Source organism: Poecilia formosa, unplaced genomic scaffold (assembly GCF_000485575.1).
Source record: "Poecilia formosa unplaced genomic scaffold, Poecilia_formosa-5.1.2 Scaffold262, whole genome shotgun sequence".
NCBI lineage: Eukaryota > Metazoa > Chordata > Actinopteri > Cyprinodontiformes > Poeciliidae > Poecilia > Poecilia formosa.
In genome coordinates, this window is record NW_006800201.1 from 745,983 (window position 1) to 766,843 (window position 20,861).

A 20,861-nucleotide genomic window follows, 5' to 3' on the forward strand; every position below is an offset into this window, starting at 1 on the left:
TATATAAAACTTAAAAGAAATTTCACTTCCTGATTTAACACCTTGAAATTTGGCTTCTGCCTCTTGAAAAACACATCACAACTCTACCTTCAGGAAGTCATCACAATAGTCCCTCTCTGATAACCCTTTAACAGTGTTTTTACCAGCATTGCACTGAGAAGCAGCTACTGGCTAGTCTGTAGGAGCTTGGACACTGCACTAGATCCAAGGTGGGACTAGATCCAACTAGGCATTTTACACATCTGAATGATTGCCATGTACATTAAAGGATTTATCAGACATGAATGAAATAATTAATAATTTTTGATGAGGGAATAACATATCATGATGTAAAGCTCAAAGAAGTCGTTTTGGAATGATGCTGCCCCATTAAGGTGAAATTGAAATTTAAAAAATTACTGCAAGTAATCTTTGGAAGCTGGTTGCTGGAAAGGGGATGTTTATATTCAAAAAATTTTACATGAACTGTTTCAAACTCTAGAATTGCATTTTAAACTACTGGGCTGAAGTCGCAAGATAGTTATTTGAAAAAGGTAGAAAAGGTACAGGTTGTCTGACAAGACAAGGGGAAAGGTTCATTTGTATAAAAAAAGTACATGACAGCAACAATTTGGTTTGATTAACTGCATAAAACAAGAGAACTTCTGGAACAACACCATCTGAACCTAACAGAAACAAGATGCTTGAGTCAAAAGTGAAGTGATCTGTCCTTGTGGAAAATCTTTAACAAAACATTAAGAAAAAAAAAATAAGAATTTCAAATTGAGCCAGTTGTCTGATATATAACAAGACATTCATATGAACACAGCTAGAGTTGAACATTAAGAAGATAAGGCCATATGGCACATAAATAGGGATTATTCAGTTATTCAGATGAATAGTTGATAAAATGTCAAAGGCTGGCAAACAATGGGGACAGTAATCTAAACAGGTGGACACAAAATGAAATCCCCAACCTTAATAAAAATAAATGTCAAATGAAAAAGCATCACAATTAGAACTTCTACATTGAGTTAAACCATGCACCACAACACCACGTCCACAAATACAAGTGAACAGAGCAAGCAGAATACAAGAAGTCAATGGTCCTGTGAATATTCTTTGAGGAATCCCATGAAACTCAGCAACACCACGATACCAAACAACAACATCACAAAATCTCCGAACTACTCCACAAGGGGGAGAAGAGACACAAACAAGAGAAAGACTAATGGTGTCTTTACCGTTGGGAGGTGGTAAACTGAGGTGCAGGGATGTCCTAGGCTTAGGACCGGGAACGGGGTCCTGTTTGAACCCTGAGGCGTGAGGGACATCAAGCAATGGGGAGAAGATGAGGCCCAGGAAAGTTGTTGGACAAGCCTTTCAGCAGGGGTTTCAGAGGGTGACTAGTTACAGTGCTGGTTTGTGATGTTGATTTTATGAGTGTGTGATATCGTGAATAGCATTATCAGTTTCATGGCTTTTGTTTTAAAAAAAAAGAAAGAACATGAATCTTTATGGCTTGAAAAATAGTGAATATAGTCCCATGTAATAAGATATTCTGTTTCCAATGGTAGGTCATCAATCTATAGTTAAAGAATCCACAGATTAAGAGCTTCCAACACACAATGAATCCATGTTAAACCACAACCCAGGGTTAACAGTTAATTCAGAAAGCCTTTAACAGCACTCCCATTCATGAGGGCCTTGGTGGTAAGACGAAAAACAGAGTTGGCAGGCATGTTGCTGCTTTGTTGAAACCCACATCATCTTTCCAAGAGATTTATAGCTTTTCTACTAAGGTTTGACAGATTTTAGGTATATCACATTACAGCTTTTGCTAGTTTGTTTTCCTTTCTTAAGGCTGACAGCAGCAACAATCCCAGCAACTCCTCCAGTCACTCCGTCTCAAACATGCTTTGATACCTCTGAAATAAGGGATGTAGTTGTGCTGCTGGAGCATTGCCAGGGTTGTAGGGTTCAGATGTAAAGACAAGCTTGCACTGCCACTTAGAGGTGTTGGTGAGTACTTGTCAATGCCTACAGCACCCCCACTCCCTTCAGCCCTGCCAGAGCAGTGTGCTGGGAGGGAGGAGGTATCCCTTGCCAAGGTGGAGGGGTTCCTTACACCACCCAGGAAGGGTTTAGGTGAAAGGAGGGAACTGGAATCACGGGCCAGGCTGCTGTATTTAGCACCCATGTGTACTTCTGGTCCTGGATGTCCAATTACATAAGAAACGTGGAAATATTTGTCAAAACCCTATTGAGTTGTCCAACTCTTCAGTCCAAAGAACTTAGCGTTTTCCCAAATATGTTCTAAGTTAGATAATTACAGTTTCCAAAAAAAAAAAACGACAACAAAATGCCATTAGACATTTAGATAATGTCTAATGGCACTTTAATTCAAAACTGGCAGTTTAAAATGAAAATGTTTAGCTATTGTTTCTATTGCTTTGTTTGAAGCAGATGCATTGAGAGAAAACACTATCACCAACAGCGATGAACATCCATGGCGATATTGCCCATATCCCTTAGAATCTCTGTTTTACAAATCAAGTTTACTCTTTCACAGGTTAAAGAATCATGGCACAGTGGGGTTATTACCTGGTCTGCTGTAGTTCTGAGGGGAACGGGACGGGGTGTACCGTCCATACCCCCCCAGAGAGCTGTTGGAACTGGGGCTTGAGGGCCTCCGCTGACGGGGTGACTTCTCCCCATCACCCTGGATACAAAAACGGACAAGAGAAAGTCATCTACCTGCCGTTGTTCTGCGCTGCAAATGAACCCAAGAATGTAGGAAAATTCCATCAATGAAATACTCCTGATGAATGAAAGAAAAAAGCAAGAACAAAAGAACAACAGGACAAATGATTTGATTTTAACACATTTATTTTTCAAAAAATACACATTTTGACCGAGTTTACCCTAACATTTACATAAACACAGAGTTAAAAACTAACTGTCCATCAACCACAGAACACACAACTTTGTTAAAATACCACAGAGAGAAAAGCTCAGTCAGAATTTATGTGAAATTAAACATAAATTCAGATTTTACCAGGGGAGGGGAGATATTACCATCAAAGTAAACACAGTGTCAACGTTTTCCCCTTTAACACTGATTAATTTATTTCTTCTACTAGTATAAATTGAAAATTTTGCCTCTCTAATAAGAAAATGTAACAATTTCCACTTATAAGCTTCTTTTCAACCATTAGTTTGTTGGGGCTTTCTATGTAGGAAAAAATATTTTTATCTTTTATAAATACTGTGTTTTGTTGTCAATGTTATTTCACTATTATTTTATTAACGTGGGTTGCCAGTTTGGATAACCTGACTTCCTATTAAGCTATAAGAATGAAGGAAAACATGCTAACAAAATGCCTCAGACCTGCAGCCCATAGGTAGTTCTAGAGGCTGGCAGAAGTGGCTCTTTGGCCCACTTATATATTAAATAATAAAATATTGCCCTATTTTTTGTTTCATTCTTTAATTGCTTTCTAAGCTGCAATTTATACACATATCAGGAAGGAATAATAACATTAGGGAGGCAACAAAAACCGATGGTTTTAATTTAATTACTGTAATTTATAAGTGCATGAATAAGGGAGAGTTGTATGGACATATTAAACCTTGGGGGTGGGGCGCTGATGACATGTTCACATACACCTCAGAAAGTATGCAGTTCCAACCCTGTCTCCAAGTCAAATTCTGCTCCAGGCCTCAATCAACCTCATTCACTCACTGCTAAATGTGCTAATGGTGGAGAAACAACTTATTGTTACAGGAAAATTGTTTATCTATTACTGGTAGCTATGCTAAGCATTTACAACAGGCTATGCTAGCTGCAGAATAGCATAGAGCAAAGGGGAAGAAGGATGAGCAGCCACACGAGATTGTGATTGACAGCTCTAAAACTCTCCTGCCACTGACTGGTTGTTTCTAGCACCGGGAGGAAGCTGAGGAAATAGATTTTTCACAATTACCTCTCATATCAAACTGTCACAACATAATGACAGTTTTAACAAATATGTGGGAAAAAAACATATTTATATAAAAGTTACATACTGCAGCTTTAATTTAACTTAGGAGAGGGCAGGTTCGGAGGGACATGGGTTAGAGCTGCTGCTGATTGACTCATCTGTTAAGTGCTAAAAGGTACAAGGGACAAGTTATATGAATATGTTGGTATTTTTTTTCCTTAATTCATTAAATACTAGTGAAATGGAGGTAATCAGTAGTCTGTAGCTAGGCTAATTATGCTAAATGGTTGATTTACTTCAGCAGAACCACTCCCCTAGCTACTGAGTTACCTATCCACCAGTGTATTGATATGTGTAACATTGAGACTAAAGTGAAGCTCAGTAAAGAAGTCACGTTCATTTTACCTTCGAGTTGAATCCTTTTTTTAAATATACTATGTTGGAGTAAAGACACAACAAAAACAATCTTTGAAAATACGATATGATTAATTTTGTAATTGACAGGGCCCCATTTTTTTTTTAATTTCTATGAACAATAAATAAATAAACCCTGCTGGTCAATGCCCCTAGAATTGTCATCACTTTCCCCCCTATACCGCGCCCCTGCCGACAGGTACAAACACCCAGCAAACACGAGAAAAACAAATGCAACAGAGAAGAGATGCAAAATGTTGGAGCAATATTGCAATTAGGTGATGCGCTGATGAACAGAGCAGAAATGTGATACATCTACATTCTCGCCTACAAACATTGTATAAATCATGTTGTGTCATGGTTGCTAAGCAACATAACGCCGAGGTGGAGGCTAGGCAGCTAGCTGAAGGCTACAGCTTCTCTCTGCAATGCTCTCTGCCTTCGAAGGACCCCTCTACCGTAGACCGGGTCGTTTCTCAAGCCCATGAAAGAATAAGCTTGAAAGGATGCAGACTGTCAATTCGGACACAACTGCTCTAATGGTCTGGAACATTTCCGATTTCAGTTTTTATTTTTATATTTTTTTGCATCTCTTTTTTGTGGTTGTGGTCTTATTTGTTTGCGTCTTTTCTTTGTTGTATTTGTTTTGTTCGTGTTTGCTGCGCATTTGCACCTGTCGGCCACCGTAGTATGTTAACGATTCTGTGTTTTAGTTCACATATGTTTATGTGTATTTGTTGTAAGTTGCGTTGTGATCCTTATTGTTATGTGTAGAGTGTAATGAGCTTCCCCAGTCTGACTCTGCTGACTTCCACTCACATGTGACCAGGGGCTCGGTAAAGGGGTGAAAAGTGATGACAATTCTAGGGGCCCTGACTGGTAGGGGGCCCTCCACAATTTAATTATTTAGATTTTGTTCATAGAAATAAAATAAAAAAACGGGATCCTGTCAAATACAAAATTAATCATATTGTATTTTCAAAGATTGTTTGTAGCAGTAAAAATTTAATGTTACCCCTCCCAGACCAAAAAACACACATCCGTTTTTGCCCTGATCTCCCCCGAATCTGGATGAAATGGTTCGTTCCTGCTTGGAGCGCTTAACAGTGATGCAGCTGCTGTCAGTAGAAACTACAGCTGCCATGAAAGACCGGCAGTTACCATGCTGCTAAGAAAAGTTATAAAATCAGGTTTTCAAAAACAAAATAGAGAAGGAGAGAGAAAAAGGCAAGAGTGTTAATTTATAACCCAGTTTTCTCCAAGAGAGGTGGGTAGACTGTGTAAGATTATAAACCATTTAGCATAATTAGCTTAGCAACAGACTACTGATTACCTCCATTTCACTAGCATTTAATGAATTAAGGAAAAAAAATTACCAGCATCTTCATATATTTAACTTGTTCCCTGTGCCTTTTACTACTTAACAACAGATGAGTCAACCATTCTTTTTATTCACTCATAAAGACCTGCTTAATTCTTGTCTTCATCCCAATATTTCATAACATTTGAGAAAATATAATGCTTGATGCTTGTTTTTGCAGTTTTATGTTTGCATCATTTAAAATATCTTGCCTTACCTTGCCCTGTCCTGCCTTGTTCCGTCTTTTCTTGTCTATTCAGTCAACATAAAAACCAGCAGTCAATTTGGGTGGAGTGATGAACTCTTACCTGAACCTTCAGAGTCACATAAAGACAGTTACAAAGTCGACCTATCATCTGAAGAACATCTGCAGGATCATAGGACTAATGTCTCAGCGAGATCTAAACTCATCCATGTGTTTATCTTCAGTTGCATTAATTACTGCAACAGCGTTTTCACAGGTCTGCCTAAAAAAAAATCAATTCTCCAGCTGCAGCTGATCCACACTGCTGCTCGAGTTCTCACTAAAACCAGGAAGATCACATCACTCCCTACAGCTCAGAGAATAGACTTTAAAATACTGTTCATTTATAAATCACTGAACGGTTTATCATCACAATACATTAAAAATCTGCTGCTGTTGTATCAACCTTCCAGAAGTCTTAGGTCTTTTGGTTCTGGTCTGCTCTGCATCCCCAGAACCAAACATTGAGAAGCAGCATTCAGCCTCTATGCACCACAAATCTGGAACAAACTTCTGGAAAACTGGAAAACTGCCAACACACTGAGTTCCTTTAAATCTAGACTAAAAATCTACCTGTGTAGACTTGCTTTTGAAACACAGTCATGAAACAATCAATAATCTGATTTGTAATGATGACAAAATCTAATATTGTTGACTCTGTGTTCTATGACTGTATTTTTGTGTTTTTATGATCTAAAGCACTTTGAAATACCTTGAACTGAAAGGTGCTATACAAATAAAATGTGATTTGAAATTTGGTAGTCAATCTGTGCTTAATTTAATGTGAGTATAAATGCAGTTGTTCTGTGAAAAATTGCAAACCCCTCAAATGAACCAACATGTTGCAAAAGTTCTGCAAAATTAAGAGGCCTAAAGTTATCTGCATCAACTCTACCTGCTGTAGGAGACTAGGGCCTTTGATTTCAATATTCACTCTGTAACTCTTAACAAAAATGATCTGTGAACTGAAAGAAAGTATCGTACCTCTCCATAGTGCCTCTCCTCAGATGGGTAGCTGATATAAGGAGAGTAGGAAAGCATGTCAGGCCTGTCGATGTTATAGATAGCCTTTGTCTTTGGAAGTGCTGCCAGGTCCTTATAGTCCAGCATCTCCTCTCCTAGTTTGGCCTAGCAACCAGAAAACAAGGAGAATGTTAGGTATTTTGTAGTATTATCAACTATTTACTATACTTTTATAACAAATAGGGTTAGGGTTAGGGTTAGGGTAACCCCCTATTTGTTTTAGTCATATCTTTTAAGAAATGTTTCTGTATTGTTAATCACTCTGATTTCCTTTCTCAGAGGGCCTCTCTGAAGAAGAGCAGAGACAGCAGCTCTTCACAGAACGCCCTGCTTTAAGCTGTTAAGATAGCTATAAAACCATCGCCGTGAAGATTCACAACTTGTCCTGTTTGATCCTGGGTCAGGAACTAGATAAGCTAGTGTGAGATAGATTGTGTTGTTAGTTAGTGATAATCTTGGCGCTGTGACTGTGTGATGAAGTGTTTTCCCCCTCCCTTTAGAGTTACAGCACTCTCTGTGATTAGGGATCAATAAAAAGACAATAAAAAGAGAGGGGCAGGCAAATGTGCTTTCAGAGCGGTAGGAGATTTGTAATTGAAAGCACATCTCTGTCTGTTCTCCTCGCGAGTATTCAGAATCTAACTTTCTCTTGTCTTTCCTGTGTTATTTGCTGTGTTTAATAGGTGTCAACTCTGACAGAGAATGTCTTTAACCAGTTCTTTGTTCAAACAACACAAAGATAACTTTTTAGAACATATTAAAGCTACAGCACAGTGAGCGGTCTTACATAGATGACTCTGCTGGGCGAGCCAGAGGCACTGGATGCAGGAACTGAAGTGATGCTCTCAGAGGAAGTCCGGGTTACCTGAAACACACACACTCGCTGTTTAATCCCACTGCAGGCTGAACAGCTAAGAAAAATAGCACATTCAGACACTCAGTGGAATCACTGTCAACAATGGCTTAATTAAGGGTTTGAAAGCGCAACGTCATCTGGACATCAGTTCAGTTTTAGTTTCAGTGTTTTAGTGTCCTGCTTCCTGAGGGATACATTAGCAAAAAGGGAAACACACAAGTAGAGCTCGATTGTCTTCTTCTGCTGGGTATACCACTAGGAGGCGCCTGCGGACCACAGTCTGAGAAAGAATGGTGTAGGTAGACACACCCTTGGAACGGAACAGTCCAGTCTAGTCTGCTTTTCCGTCAGGCTGTCAATTTTCAAAAGCACAGTGCACATGGACCTCACACCAGTGTAAAAAACTCATGGGGTCTAAACGACACTGTCTCTTAAGACCACTGGAGGGTTAAAACTATTTCTTTGAAAAATAACTGCAATGTTTAATAATTTTTAAAGTTAAGAATCAAACTTTCATCTTAAATCTGCAGCTGTTGCTAGGTCAAAAGTTTAAAAAGAGTGAGGCTAATTTCCGTTTTCATTTATCATTTTGGTCCAAACTATGAAAATCCTGACAGTGAACCTCTGAGTCCATGAGACCCACTAATTGAAACACATGTTCTGTCTGAGCTTCCACACAAAAAAGAAGAAAATCAGGAGTTATAACACTGTTTTCTAATAAAGTTGCCAAGCTCCAGCTCACTGATAACTTGTTGGTAGGTCACCATCTTTCTTGCAGCAACGCAGAGTGTGATGCTCTGCGTTGCATCACACCGCAGAGCATCACTGCTCTGCGGTGTGATGCAATTGGGAGACGTTGTAGCCTGAAGACACCGCCCCTCCTCATCATCATAAAGAAGCAGAAATGAATAAGGAAAATAGGAAAATGATAAATTAATAAGGAACCAGACCAAGCGCAGCCCGAAGACCCTTTATGATGATCAATAACAATGGATCTCATGTTCCTTCACCCGGACGCGGGTCACGGGGACCCCACTCTGGAGCCAGGCCTGGAGGTGGGGCAAGATGGAGAGCGCCTGGTGGCTGGGCTTTTACCCATGGAGCCAGGCCGGGTTCAGCCCAAAGAGGAGACATAGGTCTTCCTTCCAATGGGCTCACCACCTGTGGGAAGGGCCAAAGGGGTCAGGTGCAGTGTGGGGTGGGTGGTGGCCGACGGAGGGGGGCCTGGCGGTCCAATCCTTGGCTGCAGAAGCTGGATCTTGGGACGTGGAATGTCACCTCTCTGGTGGGGAAGGAGCCAGAGCTAGTGTGCGCGGCTGAGAGGTTCCGGCTAGAAATAGTCGGTCTCACCTCAACACATGGCTCTGGTTCTGGAACCAGTCTCCTTGAGAGGGGCTGGACACACTTCCACTCTGGAGTTGCCCAAGGTGAGAGGCGCCGGGCAGGAGTGGGCATCAGGCGCCGAGATGGGGATGTTGCCCCCCATCTCGGCGCCTGTAAGTTGGAGTTTACCCTGGTGAACGAGAGGGAGACCTCCCTCCGCCTACGGGTGGGGGGATGGGTTCTGACTGTTGTTTGTGCTTATGGGCCAAACAGTTCAGATTACCCACCCTTCATGGAGTCCTTGGAGGGGGTACTGGAGAGTGCTCCCTTATTCTACTCGGGGACTTCAAAGCTCATGTGGGCAATGACAGTGAGACCTGGAGGGGCGTGGTTGGGAGGAACAGCTCCCCGATCTGAACTCGAGTGGTGTTCTGTTGTTGAACTTCTGTTGCTCATCACGGATTGTCCATAACGAACACCATGTTCAAGCATAAGGGTGTCCATATGTGCACTTGGCACCAGGACACCCAAGGCTGCAGTTCGATGATCGACTTTGTCATCGTTTCATTGGATCTGCAGCCGTATGTCTTGGACACTAGGGTGAAGAGAGATGCGGAGCTGTCCACTGACCACTACCTGGTGGTGAGTTGGCTCCGGTGGTGGGGGAGGAAGCTGGTCAGACCTGGCAGGCCCAAACGTGTTGTGAGGGTCTGCTGGGAACGTCTGGCAGAGTCTCCTGTGAAATGGAGCTTTAACTCCCTTCTCCGGCAGGACTTTGAACACCTCCCGGGGGAGTTGGAGGACATTGAGTCTGAGTGGACCATGTCCCATGCCTTCATTGTCGAGGCGGCTTATCGGAGCTGTGTGACCACAAGGTTGTTGGTGCCTGTTTCGGCGGCAACCCTCAAAGCCGTTGGTGGACACCTTTGATGAGGGATGTTGTCAGGCTGAAGAAGGAGTCCTACCACATTTTGGCCTGTGGCCTGATCCCACAGACCAAAAAGTCCTGTGGGACTCCAGAAGCAGCTGATGGGTACCGACAGTCAAAGCGGCATGTGGCTCGGGTGGTTGCTGAGGCAAAAACTCAGAGAGTTTGGAGAGGCCATGGAGAAAGACTTCCGCACGGCTTTGAGGTGATTCTGGTCCACCATCCAGCGTCTCAGGAGGGGGAAGCAATGCAGCACCAACACTGTTTATATTGGGGATGGTGTGCTGCTGAGCTCAATTCAGGATGTTGTGGGTCAGTGGGCAGAGTACTTCGAAGACCTCCTCAATCCCACCTACATGCCTTCTATTGAGGCAGCGGAGCCTGGGGACTCTGGGTCGAGCTCTTCCATCTCTGGGGACGAGGTCACTGAGGTGGTTAAAAAGTTCCTCGGTGGCAGGGCCCCAGGGAAGGATGGGATTCGTCCTGGGTTCCTTAAGGCTCTGGATGTTGCAGGGTTGCGTTGGTTGACGTGACTCTGCAATATTGCATGGACATCAGGGGCAGTTGTCCTGGATTGGCAGACTGGGGTGGTGGTCCCCCTGTTCAAAAAGGGGGACCGGAGGGTGTGCTCCAATTACAGGGGGGTCACACTCTTAAGCCTCCCTGGCAAGGTCTATTCGGGAGTCCTGGAGAGGAGGGTCCGTCGGATAGTCAAACCTCGGATTGAGGAAGAGCAGTGTGGTTTTCGTCCTGGTCATGGAACACTGGACCAGCTCTACACTCAGCAGGGTCCTGGAGGGTGCATGGGAGTTCGCCCAACCAGACTACATGTGTTTTGTGGACTTGGAGAAGGTGTTCAACCGTGTCCCTCAGGGAGCCTTGTGGGGGGGGTTCTCTGGGAGTATGGGGTACTGGGCCCTTTGATACGGGGTGTCAGGTTCCTGTATGACTGGTGTCAGACTCTGGTTCACATTGCTGGCAGTAAGTCGGGCTTGTTTCCGGTGAGAGTTGGACTCAGCCAAGGCTGCCCTTTGTCATCGATTCTGTTCATTACTTTCATGGACAGAATTTCTTGGCGCAGCCAAGAGTCGCGTCAAACAGCAGTCTGACTACTGTTTGAATTGACCAGTGAAATGGTCAGTTCAAACAGCACTGACTGAAATAATCAGTGGCCGTGCACAGACATCATTTTCACTCTGCTCACATCTGCGAGCTGTTGACTGAAGCAGGAATCACTGGAAGTTGGACACTAATAGTTAATGGCAGAAAGGTCAACCAAGCAGTTTCAAACAGTTAGAACCAACCCATGCAGCTAATGACTGTGGCATACTGTGGCAGGAGGGAGGAAGTGGGTCGTTTGGAGATGGGCTTGCAAGGACAAGCGCACCCACCTGTTTATTAGGGGCTTCATTGAGCTGTATCCGGACCTGCTTCTGAGAAGGAGAGGTCATAAGGAATATAGAAAAGAGATGGATCACAGGGTGGACTACTAAAGTCACATGGTTTGCTGATAATATGACACTATTTCAACAGCAATTGGATATTTCTACAAAATAAAACAAATATGGAACAATTTTGCACATCAGTTGTGATTGCTTTCCCCAAAATTAACTGAATAAATAATTTATTTAATTAACACTTATAACTTGAGGGATTTTCTAGAGAGTTATACAAGGGAGGACCATTGTCCCTACATGTCTCATCTAATATCTTTTTTATTACTGGTTGAATGTCATAAGTTTCGGCAAGAAATTTTATGTGTTTGATTGTTGATTCAATGTTGCATGACTGTGTTTTTGTGTTTAATAATGTAAAGCACTTTGAAATGCCTTGCTGCTGAAATGTGCTATACAAATAAAATTTGATTGATTGATTGATAAGATCAACTGATTACACGTCAACAGTTTTGTGCCAATATTTGTTTGCATTTTACTGGAGAAATCCCATTCTGATTATGTGTTTCTCAGCTCAGAGTCCCAGTCAATGCCTTTTTAAAGGATATTTATCAGAGTCACTGACCAAATCAACTACTCATGCCTTTAGAAGATAAACACTTACAGTTTGTAATTTTTACCCTCAGTAAGTTGTGCTAAGACTATGATGGAGTATTAGGGTCATTGTAGATGAAAGAAACAAAATGGCCACCAAGGAGTCAAAAAACTCAGACCTTAGAAAATAATTTGCGACAAAAATCTTCTAAGATTGAGGTGGTAGAATCAGGGGATATGCTTCTGGATATATTTCAAATTGCAAGATGTAGATCTGGGTTCATTTTTTTCACCAGAACATCTCCTGAGTGCAGATCTGATACAATCACGTTGCAGCTTCTTCCTCTCTGTCTCGGGTATGTATTCTGGATCCCATTCCACGGCAAGTCTGCACCTGAGAGGTGTTGTTATGATATCAGAAAATACCGAGTCTTCAACTTACACGTTAGATCCAGATGAACATCTCCTAAATTTATTACAACCTTACAAGACTTTTGTTACTTTTTTGCTGCAAATGTGACTTTCCACTGTCAAAAAATGTCTGTTTTAAATTTATGCTTTTTTTTTTTTTTTTTACAATTTCTTAAACTTGTGAGGAAAATAAGTATTTGAACACCCTGTGACTTTCCAAGTTCTCCCACTTAGAAATCATGGAGGGGTCTGAAATGTTCATTTTAGGTGCATGTCCACTGTGAGAAACATACTGTAATCTAAAAAAAAATCTGACACAATTCACGAAGTTTATCCAACTCAATATATTATCATTTAACTCAATTCAATAAGCTCACCCAACTCAATGTAAGTGTTTTTAACTGAATTCATTAAGTGTGTTTAAAATGACAAATTTAAGTCAGTCTTACTCAGCAAAGGTCATCAGGTTGGAATTGAACCTGTGACGGCCGCGTCGAGGACTAAGGTCTCCTTATGGGGGTTGTCCTCTACCCTTACCACCATAGCAGGTACAGGATCTGTCCCTGGTGAAGCTTCTGTCATGACATCAGACGTAGGATATGAACACAGCATTGAACTTAATTATTTCAAATACACTTTTGGAAGTGCACACTAAGAAGTGTACTCTAAAAATACACTTTTTAGAGAATACTCTTAAAAAGTACTCTAACAGTGTATTTTTAGAGAATACTATAAAAGGTGTATATGAAACAATTAAGTTCAATGCCGAGTTCATACCCGATGTCTAATGTCATGACACAAGCTTCAGCAAACAGATCCTGTACCTGCTATGGTGGTAAGGGTAGAGGACAACCCCCATAAGGAGACCTTAGCCCTCGACGCGGCCGTCACAGGTTCAATTCCAACCTGATGACCTTTGCTGCATGTCTTCCCTCTCTGTCATTACCCACTTTCCTGTCTAACTACTCTTAAATAAAGGCCTCCTGAGCCAAAAAACCCTGGTAAAAAAGAGATAATTTATTAGTTTCCTTCTTTATTTTTAGTAAATTAAATGATTTTGAGTAACACTGATTTAAATTTGGCATTTTAAACACACCTAATGAATTCAGTTTTAAAATCTTAATTAAATGAGTTAGATTATAATATATTGAGTTGGATAAACTGATTCAGCTGGCATTGAGTAAATTGTTTTGAGTAAAGTCAAAGTAAAATGTAAAGATTTGTAACTTCTGAAGCTAACTGAACACAAAAAAGTAAGTTGTCATCACTAAATCAAACTAATTAAATGAGATTAATGTAAATAAGTCCATAAAATGAACAGCAGCTCAAATAGACTTTTAGAGTGTATGTTGCCAGTTTGTGTTATTTCCTTGTATCTACAATGGCTTCAGAATGCTATTGCAGTGTGCAGCTATGTTTTGAAGGGTCTATTCTGCTAATATCACAGTCAAATTTAAATGTATGTCATTTAGTTGGTGTAAAGTGCCTTGAAAAATATTTTCTTGTCAACTGATGGTTTAAAATATGAAATGAACTACAGGTAGTTGCCACCTAATAACTTCAAAGAAAAGAGCAGACATTTCCATTTGATTTCCAATGTCTGAGGGTAAAATGTAGAGATGTTCAGCAGATATTTTTATGCCATTTAAAACAGCCTAGTTTTGCTACTACATGTAATAGAAATGCACTGAAGGGAATCCAACATTACTTTCTTAAACCTTAGTTTACACCTGTGATTCTACAACTAGAAATTGTTTTTTTCTGAGCGTTTATGCTCCATCGCCTTCAGCTGCAGGTGTCTTTAACCCACCTTGCTTTTCTCCTCCTGCTTGGCAGCTTGTCTGCATGGGGGATGCCAGATAGATGATCCTGAAGACAAAAGTAGATAAACCCAGCAACTGTTACACATTTCATTTAGTCTAAAATGTTTTCAGAGTTTGATTCTGATTCAAACAACAGCTCACTCATTTATGGACAATATTTCTTTGTTGAATTTATGTGTTGCAAATGACACCCTCCCTAATACTGTTCTTTTGTTCAAATGTGCTACATGATAAAGTGGGCATTTATTACTTTATCATGTACTTTATCATTTATTACTTTATTATTATTTCTTCAGGTTGTGTTATCTTCCATTTTACCTCCCAGTCTGAAGAAATACAAAAAGCAGTTTTCAAATGACAATTTAATTCACTAAAGGATAAAAACCACATAAACCAATGTGACCCTATGCAAAACTATTAATACTCCCTTGCTAACCAGATATTAAGTGCAGAATCATTAACCTCATCCGCACTGATTACTGTCTGACTTGAAGAGTCAAAAAGTCACTAAAGTGGAACTTGTCTGAACCTGGTGACATGGATTTAATGATCTCAAAAAGCAACACATCATGCCATGATATAAAGAAGTCCAAGAACAAATGAGAAACTAAATTCCTAACACCCATCAGTCTGGAAAGGGTTATGAAACCATCAAGGCTTTGGGACTCCAGAGAACCACAATGAGAATCGTTATTCACATAGAAGAGTGAAGAACTTCCCATAAGTGGCTGCCCAAACAGAATTAATCCAAAGGGCATCAACAATTCAATATTTCTACCTCCTGTAGACATAGAAAATTTTGAATCCAGAATGGGGACCCAGATGCTTTAAAAAGGTACAAATAGTTTTCTAAATGCCAGTTTAAGAGGACAGGAATACGTGGAAAATCAGCAGTGACTTAGTTGTTTAGATAAATATAACCAGCTGGGTCAGACTAGACAGAACTTCAGCAGCTATGCCAGCAGGCACTTCAGAGAAGATGACTCCCCATGTCTATATTGTTGTGAGGTTTTAAGGTTCTTCTTCTTTTTTTTTTTTGTTATGTTGGTGGTGTGGACCCCCGGAAGAATAATCTCTACAATGGCAGATTCCTTGGAATCGCTGACAACTGTGTTTTACTGTTTGTGGATAGAAGAAGGAAATAAAATGATAAAAACGGATCCAAAAATATGAGTCCAGCATGTGACAGCCGCCCCTCACCTTGTAGATACATTTCTTCTCCTTCTCCAAACATCTGCTCACAGCGAGCGCATCGGGCACATGTGGGGTGGTAATGCTTCTCTCCAGCCTGTTGACCAAAGAAATGATGTTAGACTGGTGCTGAAGGATATTCAGAGGAATCACAAATGGAATGCTACTGTACTCATTAACTTGTACAGCACTCTTATTTTCTAAATTCCAATTTATAGATATCAAGGTATTATCTTTGACTGCCAAGGTGAGGTGCACCGTGCTATTTGAAATAGATTTCTTTCAGTTACCAAAGCAAACTCATGGAAACAAGACTAGAGAGATGTGTTTTATCAGTCACAAGGTGGAGCTATTGTAAAACAAAGACAGCAGTGTACCAGTGTAATAGCAGAAGCAAGAATGTAAAAACTTCCTTTGGCTACATGAATGCAACTAAATGTTCAAACTTTCCAGCAAGGTCCTTTGTAGATCATCTCAACGGCCTTTCTGTGACCCTCCATTTCTCATGACTCGTATCTTTAACGCAGGGTTGTCATGTGCTGGCTTCACATCTAGAAACTAATGGGAATAATATTGTGTCAGGGCTCTGAGGAGAATTGCTATGGATATGACAGATTTGTCAGTTATATTCAGACTTGGAGATATATTTTTTAACCTCTCAGTGCTCCACTGGGTTCTATGTTATGTTATGTTATGTTATGTTATGTTATGTTATGTTATGTTATGTTATGTTATGTTATGTTATGTGTGTCCATGCGTGCGTACATATGTACTCTGACTGTTAGGTGTTCTGGAGGTAAAAGTATAAACTGCTGTGTCCAGGATGTGTGGGGTCTGAAGAGATGTTAGTGGCCCTTTTCCTGACTAATGCAAATCATGACAGTAGAGAAGATCAGCCTTGATGATCATGATATAATGAGACCTGATATTTTGTTGCTGCTTGGATCTGTCCTGTTTTGTGGATGAGCCAAACCACTACAGTGATGGATGAACATTGTACAGACTGAATTATGGCTTTATAAATTGCTGCAAGTGTTATATCCCTTAAAGTGTGGGGATATGCTTGTTGAATTTCTGTATGCAAGCTCCTTTTAGTAACAATTCCAATAGTTCTTGTGAAAATGAAGCCTGGAACATCCTTTAACAAGTAGAGAGTCTTTGAGGCTTTTCATTTCACAAGGTTTGGTCATTTAAAGGTAAAACAAGTAAAGGTAAAGAAGAACACATCTTTCTTAAAAAACAACAAAAAACTTCACTGTTGTAGGTTATAGATTATAGTGTTTGGTTTAGTTTTGTGATAAAGTAAACCAACCGCTCATTTATGGAAAACTTTGTCATTTCCATCATCAGGTTGATGCAGTCAGAGCACAGGTCTTTGAACTCACTGGATATTGTGCTCAGATCCCCATTCAATGCTTCAAATAGAAATATAGCTTTTGAGTAGAATTTCTAACATCTCATGATCTGCATCTGATTCTGCTGACCCACAGTGTCCTCTCATTAGACAGACGATCATCCAATATCTCTGCTCTGTTTGCACAGAGCACTCATGCTGCAATGAATTTGTCTATTCACAGATTTTCTTCGTCAAGCAGAGGTCACGTTAATGGAATATTTTCAGTATTTGACCATTTTCTTTTTTAAATGACGGGAAAATTTAAAGCCCATCTGTCATTTAACAGGTTATAATTAACACCCTTGACTGGTTCACATGATGGGCAGATATTATAGACTATTGAAGAGTTATGGACAGGACACTTTGGAGCACGTCTGGTTCAGAAGCACATTGCAAACCTTTGGTTGAAATGGCGCGTTTAATTCCAGTCTCCATTAAAAGACCATAGAAAACTAAAGAGAATGCAAAGTTGTGTTAATCTATTCATAGTCTGAACAGAGGAGCCGGCAGTTTACTGTGAGGAAATAAATAAAGTGCAGAAGTTAATTAGACCATAACATGTGCAGTGCGCTGCACGCTTAATGTGGACACGGCTCCGCCGCTGCGAAGAATTAAACTTAACTCATCCTGCAGTTTTAACAAAAGGAGCTGGAAGATGTTACCCTTCCATGTCCAGAAGAATGGCGCTAAGGAGGAGCGCAGCAGACGTAACACCTGTCCGTTTCGGGGAAGCGAAACCATGCAAAAAAAAATTAATTAATTAAAAAAATAAAAATAAAAAATCCTCGTAAAATCGCACATCTGGACCGCATAGGGTAAAAAACTTGCAGAGTTCAATGGATTGGTTTGGATCAAACAGATCCAACTGTCGATGAACCAGCACAGATTTCTCTGCAGATGCAACCAGGAAGAATTTGTGAGGCTGTGCGTTCAGACCCCAGTAGGTGAAGTTCTGGTAATTTAAGTGGAGTCGCTTAATTTCATTTATTATAAGTTATTGGGACCACAGTCAGTGGTTTGAGTCACTAGGAGAGAAAGTTAGATACATTAATCTGCTTTATGTGGGATGGGATCTGGATTCAACCAGGTGAAAATTAACTAAATCGCATATAAATACGGCTAAATAGCCGATGTTAATATGATTGTAATTTGATGGGTAAAAATAGTACATGACCGATTTTTTTTTTTAATGCCGTCGGTCAAATGACACATAACATAAAAGTATAGCGCGACCTCTGTCGTCAAGCATACCTAGAATAATTATTCCAAAGAAAATGCAAATTGGGAAGTTGAAATACTTGGGCACAATGTTACTTGACACTGGCTGACATTTAAAAAGCAAGCAATCAAAGAGCGGCATTTGATTTCCTTGACGCTGATTGTTCTTCTAATAGCAGAGATTATAAGGAGCGTGGATGTTAGCTTCTGCTATAGTGCTAAGATGGTTTCCAATGTGTGTATTATTGGATATTAAGGTAGGTTTGATGTTTGAACTACTGCTGTATTACTGGAGACCGTTTTTGGCCTTGAGAGCACTTTTTGATGGTCTCAATCCCATGTGTACTCCGTCTTGTCTCAGTCTCTGACATTTTCAAGACCAATCAAGGCCAAAATAAGGGAAATATCACTTATTTGCAAGAATAAAGTCCAATTAATTTATTTGCATGCTTGCTTTCATTGGATGTAAAATGTACCAATTCAACTCCAAGCAAGCAAGCTATGTATAAGTGGTGCTAGTAAAGTAAGTTATCTAAAGTTGGAAAGCTGCCTCTGTACCAACATTTTAGGGGAGCTGGTTTTTGTCTTGGGCTAGGTCACATCGACTACAAAGCTAGTTTTAATTATTAAAATATGATAGTAAAATATTTCTAGAAGGAGTACCAAATATTTACAGATTTAAGCTATTTGTCCCTAACTCCCACAAATAATGGTGGTACACTACATTTTCTTTTGTCATGCTTTCTGTTGCAAAAAGAAACACTTCATAATAAATCAGTGCATCATGAAACCAAGTAAATTTATGTCATTCCTTTCAAATTTTCTTGCTCTCTGATCTCACCCATAATTTCAACAACTCCATAGAGACAAGCCTTGCAGTGAACTCATTAAATCCATTAGGAGTTGCTCTGCTTTGCTGCGTCATCTGAGCTGGAAAAAACAGCAGAAATCAGGAACGCCAACGCCCTGTTGGATAACATACTGTTTAGTGCTTGTCTGAAACAAATGGATACCAGATGGAGAGTGAAGGCATTCGGGGACAGATATGCACTGAAATTAAATGAGCAAAGAGACTTTAGGTCAAGGTGGAACTGGGTCAAAAGGAGACAGGTCTGGCACTTGAAAATCCTCAGAAGGTACAGGAGGCCATACGAAGAGTTCATATTTGAACTAGATTAAGTCTGAATGATGGATAGGGCATAAGAAGAGAGGATGTTGACTTTGGAACACGGAGATACCAAATGGATGGAAAAGGATTGAATTTTAAACATGGAACGTATGAGTGGACAGGAAAGTAGATACTACCATTATCAAATCCTGTCTTTGTTGAAAGCCAAGCCTGCACGAAGGAGAAATTATTTCCTTCAAAGTCCTGCAGGGCTGATCTTTCAAGTAAAAGTAGAAATGTGAAACTTAAAGCAAATGTGGCATGATGTTTGGCAGTGTGGCCTGAAATAAGAGGCAGGCCTATAAAGACCCAATGAGTCCATCTCTTTCTCATCACTACTTCCTAGCACAGTGCTCACTACACCTCTATGTATCTGCAGAGGGAAGAGACTATTTAGGTGAGGGAACAGACTCACTTTAATAAAACAGAGTGGAGCTACAGAGTGGGACATCCTCTCCAACATTCAATCCACATGAACAAAACATGTTCATGTAAAGTGAGGTGTATCCAAGGGTGTAACTTTGTGTTGCAAATTGGTGGGGACGCATTGTGAGGAAGAATGGGTGGGGGTGGGGCAGTTAAGAATAAGGCCAAAACTTAAATGTGAGTACAGCCTTATTCAATAACTCAGGATTTACATCCTGATGAAGCTTATCAGATAAATAATGCTTTTTGAAAATAGAAACATTTTAGCAGGCATAAAGCATACTAAGAAATGTAAAGATGTTCAAACATAAGTCATCCAATTAATCTATATAACATCTGTCACTTAGTGATAGAATTACTAAAAAATTAACTTTTCAGTCATATTCTGATTTATGAAATTAGTGTGTGTATTTGCTCAATGCTTGCCTACATTTGAAAACAGTTGCAAAATTCAGCTCATGTCATCCCCCCAACACGGTGCTGCCTTGGACAATTGTCCATATCAGAAAACGCCACTGCAAGTCACATCCGTGTCTCAGCTCGTCAAGATTTTCTGTGGGACTTTGTTTGGAGCTAGATGGGGCAGTTGAGATGTAGAGTGACCATCAATATGGACATCGCCTATTAGCCGCCTTGGCTAATGACATGAACCTGAGGACAGTGGACGCCATTACATGTAGTCATGTCCACAAAAGCATATACAGTTCTAATGTAGGATGAGCAGTAATCTGTCACAAACAATAGTCATAGACCCCATATGGACGATCTAATTTCTTTAATGTGTGGTTTAAGTTAAATATGTGAAAAGTGCCGATGTTTGGATATGTATTCTCTCTGGATAAAGATATATAAACAACTTTGTTTCTGTCAGTTCTGTCAAGATGCAGTAGAGGATTAAATAAATTTCTCTTTTAAAGCCAATAATTTAATTTTACCTAATTGTTGCTGTAGGAGAAATAGTTAACAAACGTTGACTCCTATGGTTTATATAATATTTCATCCTATTTTATGATTGCTGTGAATATGGCCACGTTCTACAAACAAATGATGCAATTAGTCCAGGGACGTAGAAACCCAAGGAGAACAATTTGACACTAATTGTATTCTTTTTCTTTTCCATTCTGTCTCAG

The 20,861-nt window shown here is 40.3% G+C and overlaps 1 protein-coding gene across 6 annotated transcripts in view; it reads right to left on the reverse strand.

Annotated features, from left to right (window-relative positions):
• ablim2 (actin binding LIM protein family, member 2) overlaps positions 1-19,093 on the reverse strand; it is a 45,434-nt gene extending 26,341 nt beyond the window's left edge. The window contains exons 1-9 of one of the 6 annotated variants that reach the window (XM_007570515.2): positions 18,979-19,093; positions 15,533-15,620; positions 14,320-14,378; positions 11,502-11,543; positions 7,791-7,868; positions 6,965-7,108; positions 2,584-2,701; positions 1,906-2,193; positions 1,224-1,295 (exon numbers count right to left, since the gene is read on the reverse strand). In XM_007570515.2, coding sequence (XP_007570577.2) covers positions 1,224-1,295; positions 1,906-2,193; positions 2,584-2,701; positions 6,965-7,108; positions 7,791-7,868; positions 11,502-11,543; positions 14,320-14,378; positions 15,533-15,620; positions 18,979-19,062 — 973 coding nt within the window. In that variant the 5' untranslated portion in view covers positions 19,063-19,093. The remainder of the gene's footprint in view (positions 1-1,223; positions 1,296-1,905; positions 2,194-2,583; positions 2,702-6,964; positions 7,109-7,790; positions 7,869-11,501; positions 11,544-14,319; positions 14,379-15,532; positions 15,621-18,978) is intronic. The other 5 variants (XM_007570511.2, XM_007570512.2, XM_007570516.2 and 2 more) reach the window with 5 other exon arrangements.
• Between the last annotated feature and the right edge of the window lie 1,768 nt (positions 19,094-20,861).